This window comes from Triticum dicoccoides, chromosome 5A (assembly GCF_002162155.2).
Source record: "Triticum dicoccoides isolate Atlit2015 ecotype Zavitan chromosome 5A, WEW_v2.0, whole genome shotgun sequence".
In the NCBI taxonomy this organism is placed as follows: Eukaryota; Viridiplantae; Streptophyta; class Magnoliopsida; order Poales; family Poaceae; genus Triticum; species Triticum dicoccoides.
In genome coordinates this window covers 420,380,807-420,389,302 of record NC_041388.1, presented here as the reverse complement: position 1 = coordinate 420,389,302, position 8,496 = coordinate 420,380,807, and the positions used below count along the sequence as shown (strand labels likewise).

Here is an 8,496-nt window from a genome sequence, read left to right as displayed (position 1 = left end):
GCGCCCCCGCACGCCTGATGCCATTGTTTGCCTTGTATTCGGCTTCCGTTTTGGTTGCATTTTGAAATATCTCTCTACTATAGTACACATTTGTTTGAATATTTGAATCAACCTTCATCTCACCTGTCTTCCCTGCCGCTTGCAGAATAAATCTATTTGTAGCCGTTGATTCTGTTGGATCGAACGGCTCAGGTCACGTGGATTCGCCAGTCACAGTGCTCCCGCCAACCTAAAATCCAGTCGCTCTTCTAGAGAACTCCACATACCACGCCTTCGGCAAATAGATTGCCAGCCAACCTCCCTTTGACTGGATGGATGAATGCGAGGAGAAACCGATTGATGAGCCCCATCGCGGTGGAGCCGTGGAGGAATGGAGCGTGGTACATGCCGGCGTCTGCTGCGCGGGGCCATGGCTGCCGGATGCGAGCGCCGTTGTGCCTGCCGACTGCCGAGGAAGACTATTAGCTAGGTCGAATGGCGAGGTCGTGTGCTTCACCGGCTCCACGGCGGTCCTTACGTAGGCGTTCCTGGGTTGAGGGCAGGGACGGGATCTGACGAAGCGGAGCGGCGGCGCGCTAGCGCTCTGCTCGACACTCAGGCAGAGGCAGAGCTAGCGAATTGTGGGCTTGTGGCCTGGGCCTGGCGTTATCTTTTTTTTTATGACATGATAATAGAGTGTTTAAGAACTGGATGGAGTGGCTACAGCTGGCCCGATGGCAAGCTTCCTGGCCCATATGGCCGAGCGTCAGGCAAAAAAACGCATTCAGACTCACCTAAAAAAAATCGCATTCAGACCAGGTGGGATGGGCGAGCGAGAGCACTGTTTGCCATGATTTTTCACGAGTTCCATTATGCACATATAAAAAGAAGATGTACCATGCATGTAAGTACAATATGAACATATATACCATTTTCTGGTAATTATTTTTGGATGTATAACCCTTCAATAATTCTAGCCCAGCCCCTGGGTGCATTCCATCTACGTACAAGTGATGTATAATGCATGGAGATGATCATTTTCTAAACAAAATATGATCCCATGACGTATTGACTGCAAGTTTGTAAAGTAAGTACTAACTACAATTTCTTCACATATTTTTCATAATTTAAGAGTGGAATTTTTTTTAGGACATTGTAACTTGGCACACGCTTTTTCTTATTAACTCGGCACGACGTTGCAAAGTTAAAGCAATTCATGTATGCTATGTTTGTATTGAATTTTTTTTCTTGTCCGTTTGAAAATTGTAAATAATAATGCACACGTGCAAAGCACGTGCCTTCGACTAGTAACAAATGGGGATCCGAAATGTTTGATGGGATGTACGTGTTGTTTTACCCGGATCTCTCGAAGCCCATGGGCCTATGCAATACAAATCCGATGCAAAAATCCGTGGTCCAGCGTACGCGTCCTGAAAGTTCTGGAACCTGCTCTGAAAACCAACCCAAAGATGGAAAAAGATAGTTCTGGAACCCCAAACCTTTCTCTAGAAACCACTCCATCCTTCCTTCCTTCCCATGATCCCTGTGCTGCGTCCGCCATATCTCTGCTCCTCACTTGTATATAAAATACACAGGGCAGCATTGCGCTCTACAGTCGCGCTCATTTCTCATCAAGCAACCAATTTAATCCAAGTCCAAGGCAAATCAAGTCTCCGGCGAGAATGCTGCAGGCGGTGGTCTCCAACCCGCAACCCGTCGCCGCGTCCCTGGGGCTGGGGACTCCTTGCCACCCTGGGCGAGGCTCGGTGAGGGTCCGCTCCACTAGGAACGGATCCGCCGATAACCTTGACCACCTGCGTAGGCCCCCGACGGCAACTGCTAGGCAGCCGCGGCAGGGGAATGGGAATCCTGCTCCGAGGAGGAGGGTCATCCAAACCTCGCCATTTGGTAAGAGCTCCCGGAGTTTCTTGATGATTTTCCACCCACAATCTGGACGAATGGTGGCAGATTCAATTCTCGGCTTGGCCGCTTGACTGGCAGGGCTATGGGACAGCTTCCCGGACGCGCGAACCCTGGACCAGATGATGCGCACCATGGAGCGCATCATGGACGAGGCCGACGACGACGACGGCCGTCGCCCCTTCGTGGTGCCTGGCGCGACGGTGCCGCCCACGGCGGCACGGCGCGCGGACGACCGACGCGGGCGGACGCCGTGGGAGATCAAGGAGCGCGCGGGGGACTACCTGGTGCGGTTCGACATGCCGGGCATGACGAGGGAGGACGTGCGCGTGAGTGTGCAGGACCGGACGCTGGTGGTGGTCGCCGAGAAGGCGGCGAAGCAAAGGGAGGCGGTCGGAGAGAAAGATAAGGATAACGAGGAGGATGGGGAGGAGGAGGAGGCGTGGCCGGCGGCGAGCTACGGGCGGTACAGGACGCGGGTGGAGCTGCCGGAGAACGTGGAGGTGGAGAGCATCGCCGCGGTGGTGAGGGACGGCGTGCTCTACCTCAGCATCCCCAAGGTGTCGCCGTCCGGGGGCAAAGTCGTGAGCATCCAGGTGCAGTGATGGATGTGGATAAGGCTAGCCGGTAGCTCAGATTGTATTTTGAGTTTGGACTCGAGCCAGTGAAGAACGGACTGACATTACTTCTGTTCAATATTATTGAGTCCACAATTTTTTTTCCAAGAAAACTTTCCACCTTTACATCTTCATACAATGAACGTCGTAAATAATAAAAATTGCATCCATTCATAGACCACATAGTGACGACAAGAATTGAAGCGCAACGAAGGCCCGCCATCGTCATTGTCCCTTCCTTGTCGGAGTCGGTTAAAGCTTGTTGTAGTAGACAGTGTTAAGGACCCATTAGACCATTGCAGCAAAACAACAACCGTCGCTTATTAAACAATCGCAGCAGAACAGCAACCGTCGCTTATGAAGAGTAGCGTAGATCAAAAAAATTTAATCTGAAAGATTCAATCTGAAAGTAAACAAACTACGCTCAGATCCGTGAAAATCCACCAAGAATAGAACCATCGGAAACGAGGCGGACAAATGACGGCGGCTGCGAAAGATAAAGGCCCTAGACTTTTATTATTATTGGTTCCATAATTTATATACCAGCAGAATGAATGATTAGTTGGATATCTTCTCTGGTTGTTGGCTGCATCCTCACAAAGTCACTCCTGCACATACCAAGAAGAACATACAAAAAGCAACAAAACCTGAAGTTCCATTGGATACATACCAAAAAGAACATACGAAAAGCAACAAAACCTTGAGTTTCATTGGATGTGCTTTTTAAGAGATGCATCCTCGTTGCAACATACTTGCGCTGTTGCATACCGATCGAGGTGAATTGAAAAGGTGGTGGCTCCGAATTAACCGGATGATTTCACGATTGCAGCAATGCGCCGTAGCCCGTAGCATTGAGCGTGGCGAAGCTTCATTGCAGCTCTCATGGTGCACCGTGCAGCGCGACAAAAGCTGCAAGCCTGCAACGCAGCAACGATTGCGTCCAACGAAGCTCCATTTGTAGCGTGTGGGCTATACTTCTGTTAGAAATATTGGGCCGCATAATTTCTAAAATTTTAAATTAGTCCCATGAAAACTGTAAGTGATGGTTCTAAAAGTTGAGTGCTGCTACACACACGACGGTTGTGGACGATCTCCGCACGATGAAGCACATCAATCCGTCCATGCGTCGATTCAAAGTGAACCTACACCGTTAAATACTCCATCGTGCGCAGTTCGTCCGGCTATTGTCGTCCACACAGCAGTTTCGCTAAAAGTTTAACCCTATATCTTCTACTACTAATGTATCAGTTGGTAATCTCTGTGGTTAAATTTCATCCCACCAACACCGGGTTTTTTCGTCCTTCCTCCGATCTCCCATGTCCCAGCGATCCCTCTGGACCCGCGAACCAACAAGAAACACATCAAAACCACGGTAGGAGGGAGCGATCCAGGAGCGAGCGAGGCGATCAGAGTTAGGAGGGAGCGAGCGAAAAAAAGCCTATGAAAAAAATCGATGACTCGCACACGCACGAGCGAGCGAGGCGATCAGACTGCCCTCGATCCCATCCAGGTCACAGTCGGGACACCTTCGCCGCCGCCATCGCTCGCCCATCAAGCGCCATTGATCCCTGCGCCACCGAACCCTTCGCTGCCGCCTGTCTCGTCGCTACGTCGACGGCAAGATTTGACGCTGCCGAACCCCTTGCCATCGCGGATCCCTTGCCATCGCGCATCCGATTCAGGAGCCGCCGCTGATCCCCATCCAGGTCACAGTCGGGACATCTCTGCCAGCCGTGCCTTACCCTCCTCTGTGTGCTGGTGGTGGGGATGCAGCGCGTCATCGATCGCGAGATCGGCAAGCCCAAGTACCGCTGCGCTTGTGCCTGTGTCGACACTGTCGCGGACGGCGGCTGCAGGAGGACCGAGTGCGGCGTACCTCCGCTCCCTACCGGCAGCTCTGGCGGATGCTTCTGCTCCTGCCGACTAGCCGCATCGCCCTATCGCCGCCGCCGCCCATCCTGACGAATCCGGCGGCGGCGGCCTTCCCCTCACCTGCCGCGAGTCCCGTAACTACTCGAGGGCACCACCCTTGGTGCTCCAGTGGTGGTCCGAAGCCAGCATGGTGGAGGTGGTCGGACATGGCAAGCAGCAGCACTACATGAACATAATAAAAAAGATGTACCAAATCTGAAGGTGCTACGATTGATCTACTCATATTTCCCCTGATTTGAATAATTGTCAGTTTGTGAGCACGTCACTCGGCATGTTTTCTAATGTATGTGCGGGGCTTAGCTGGGGCAATTTTGAAGCGGTTCAGATGGGGATTTGTATCATATCCTGCTGCTGTGTATACTGTTCTTTGCTCTCATTGGGGCAATTTTGTACATGGAGATATGTTTGGATCAGTTATGTGATGCTCTGTCATGCTCTTTGTGCACCTGCTCAAGACAGAAAAATTTAGATATTTGTACTGATTATTGGTACCGGCACTGATCGTATTTATTCTCATTGTTCCAGGTTAATCATCTAGGGAAAGTAACACTTGATCACAGGGTATTAAAGTTAGTAGATGTATGTAAAGTTATGTAGCTTCGTAAAACAGATGTCAGTTTTTAGATTTTGGTCAGTTATGTAGCTGCTCTCCAATGATCTTTTCAACTCAACATGCCGTCGGTCAAATATAGATGGAGGACATGAAACAAATCAGAAAGAAATTAGCAATCTGTTAAATCCGGATATTTCTCTGATTTGCTGCTTTCATTTTGTGGAACCTAGCTTGTGAAATGTTCATGTGTTCTTACCTGAGTGCCTCTTGTGGTTTTAGCAATGGAGTTGGCTCTAGCTCTTGAAAAGATGGTGAAAGAGAAGCTGCCCAACGTGCTCACTGTAAGTTTCTCTTTCTTGCCTATTTATACAAGGAGGCTACTTTCAAGGTATTGGTGTGCCTGTTCGACACAATGAATTCTTTATTGAGTGCAACTAGGAGATTGCGGCGGCAGCGGGGGTTTTGTGTCGGCATGCTGCGGGGAGCTGCTGGACAGTGACCGATGGTGGTGGATCAGAGTTGGAATTCAAGAGGGTTGGTGTGGTTGCAGTTATATGACGATTGGGAGAGAGCGGAGCAACAGAGGAGGCTGGCCAAGGACATGGCCGTGGATAACACATCTTGCTCGGTTTCCCTGACAAACCAAGGTTGGTTGCATCCTGCATGACCTCATATTTTTCATGAAAGTTTTGTGATGCTCTTTTTTAGAAAAGTTTTGTGATGTTAACTCATGAGACATTTGACATGATACTATGTGAATGTAAACGTAATCTGCAGTGCAAAGCAAACAGAGTGAACAAGCCAAGAACGTGTTGGTCAGTCTGTCATTGTCATACTTTTATTTTTGTAATTCTATCGTACTATATAGTTAGTACAAGATCATCAAATATTCAGGATATGTTTTGGAAATACTCCCTCTGTAAACTAATATAAGAGTGTTTAGATAACTAAAATAGTGATCTAAATGCTCTTATATTAGTTTACGGAGGGAGTATAATTTTGTGAAATTGAATGCACAACATGTTCAGAGGAGAGGAGACAGAGGCTTGCTATTAATAACTTGAGTCGCTGTGATGATCGCCCGGGCGGCCGTGTAGCCATCTCAGATGGAGTCCCAGGGGAAGGACCAAAAGGACGTGCTCGTAGGTATGATAAGATTCAGCTTTCCGGAATTTTGGTGAGGCGCTCGGCGCACTGCAAAACTTTTATTTGTAAATATTGCATGCTACTACCTCCTAATTAATATGTCAATGAAAAGAAGTAGATGCAGCTCTTCATAGATATTGTAACATGTTTTGGTTTGCAGGTTTAATATTTGACGTCGTCTGTTTGGTAATGAGAGCAAGCATCTTATGTTGGTTGTGTCATCAAGCTCTGGCTTGTAACTGTGTATTTATCTCCTTCTCATCTTCTTCTTTGAGGAGGTTTTTTTAGGGAGTCTTGACAGATTTGGTAGAGGATCTAAATTTTCTTTAGAATTTTAGAACCACTATCCTTTTTAGTGTCAGTGTTCAATTGATTATAGATGATAGGGACATTTTGGACCATGGTCCTGGTTCGGTGTGGTTTCACGATTGTCATTGGTGTCCCATGTGTCATGTCTCTGCTTCTGCAGAAATTCTCACTCAAGTTGAGTAATTTGGAACATATGGAACTGCGATGCTTCTTTGTGTACACATTCATCTTGTGAAGTTAATATGCATTTAAATTTCAGTTCAAGCATGTTAGATCAGAGGGATTAAGCGAGGTGCATATAATTTTTGAGTTCTTCCAGAACTTCGATGAGATTGCTTCTGCACTGTTCATCACAGGACGGTGAGTTCCTTCTTGCTGAAACATCTCGGTATATTATGTTTGGCATCAATTTTTTAGCCCCCTACCAATTGTTGTCAAAAGTAGGCCTGGCATTGTCAAAATAGCTTTTGAGGGATTTTTTTCGAAGCAAACTTCTGCGAGGCACAACCATAATCTGTGTGTTAGAAATAAGCTCTGTTCATGTATATTATTATGCCCAATTTAAGACTGAGTATGATCAGAATGGTTTCATTATGGTTATTGTGACTCGTGACTGAAGGACTATCCATTGTTGCCCCGTAAAGATTTGTGCAGGTCCATACTTCCTTTTTCCAATGTATTGCAAGGTCGAGGTCTCTAGCAAGGATACCCTCCCTGGGGTGTTCCGCACTTCGTGGACTGCGTCTGCTGGCCCAACGCCAGTGGAGATCTGCTGCTGCAACACCGGAAGGAAACGTCTTGCAACACGGCGCAACGGCTGCAGGATTGTCCTTCGGGAACTCAGCACCTGGACCTAGGCAGGGCAACGTCGTCTGTGCTATCCTTGTCATCCTGGTGAGCCATACTTTCCTTTTCTGATCCGTCCGTTTGGAAACGGAAAAGCTTTATTACTTTGTTCGTTCATCTATATGGAGGTCCTAGAAATTGAGGCATGGTGGATGCAGTATTAGCGGCTGGATTAACTGTGCTCAGTACCACCAATGTTTTTCTTGAAAATGTGTTTTACATGCTTCTATATAGTTAAATGATGTGCTTGCTTGTTACATAGTTGTTTTTAGCTACAAATCAGAATACTGGGATGTTAATGATTGTAGGTGATGTTTTTCTCTTCCATGCCTAAATTGTCTTTAGTATATGTCCATATAAAGAAAGTTGCAGTGTTCCAACTATTGAATCAAAATTGTTAAATTAATTATTTTTAGCTATATTATAGTTTGAGCCGAGGGCTTCTTACAATTTTTACTACTACTAATTTCCACTTCTACTAGATTCATTTGTCACATGAGTTTTTAGAGCAGGGTACTTGGTAAATGATTTAGAGCAGGGTACTTGGTAAATGTTAAGTAGACAAAGAAGTACTTGCTTAAGCTTACTGGATCTACTCATCTTCTCAGTATGGAAAGGACTATGAATATGATGCACCTGTCAAGTTGTTGGTAAAGCATTTGTATTCATTCAATGGAGCAATCACCTGATGATCAGCATGGTGGTATCACAGGTTATCAGTTCTTCTCATGTTAGTTCATGACATCCCAATCCGAGCAACCAGCCGTCGATTCAAGCGACCCCCTTTAGGAATCCATGGAATTTGAGGTGGATTTCCTGGAAGAGGGAGGAGGAAGGATGATGGTGGGGTTCATGAGGAAGAGGATTCCACCATCTACGACTCTCTCCCTCAGGGGAACATCGCAGATTTGACTAGGAGCTCTCAAGCACGAGATCCCCTGCGCCTCTCATCTGTCCTTGCAGGCATGTGTTCTTCCTCCTCTTATGAGATCATCATGTGCAAATATGCTAGTGTTGTACTCCCTTTGTAGACTAATTGTGATCTAAAAGGTCTTATATTAGTTTACAAATATAGTACATAATATCTTGCAAGGCCTGACTAATAAGTAGTTGTGGCTTAAGATGCTTCTAGAGACTCATTGGAATGGTGGAATTCAATTGGACTATCATATGAGCATAATAGACTATGAGCAT

General features: G+C 46.9%; 1 protein-coding gene across 1 annotated transcript; it reads left to right on the top strand.

Moving 5' to 3' along the window:
- The first annotated feature begins 1,540 nt into the window (after nucleotides 1-1,540).
- On the top strand, nucleotides 1,541-2,650 carry LOC119301978 (small heat shock protein, chloroplastic-like). Its single transcript, XM_037578991.1, has 2 exons — nucleotides 1,541-1,887; nucleotides 1,981-2,650. Exons 1-2 carry the CDS (start codon nucleotides 1,662-1,664, stop codon nucleotides 2,502-2,504), a joined length of 750 nt encoding a protein of 249 aa, XP_037434888.1. The 5' UTR covers nucleotides 1,541-1,661; the 3' UTR covers nucleotides 2,505-2,650.
- The last annotated feature ends 5,846 nt before the right edge of the window (nucleotides 2,651-8,496 follow it).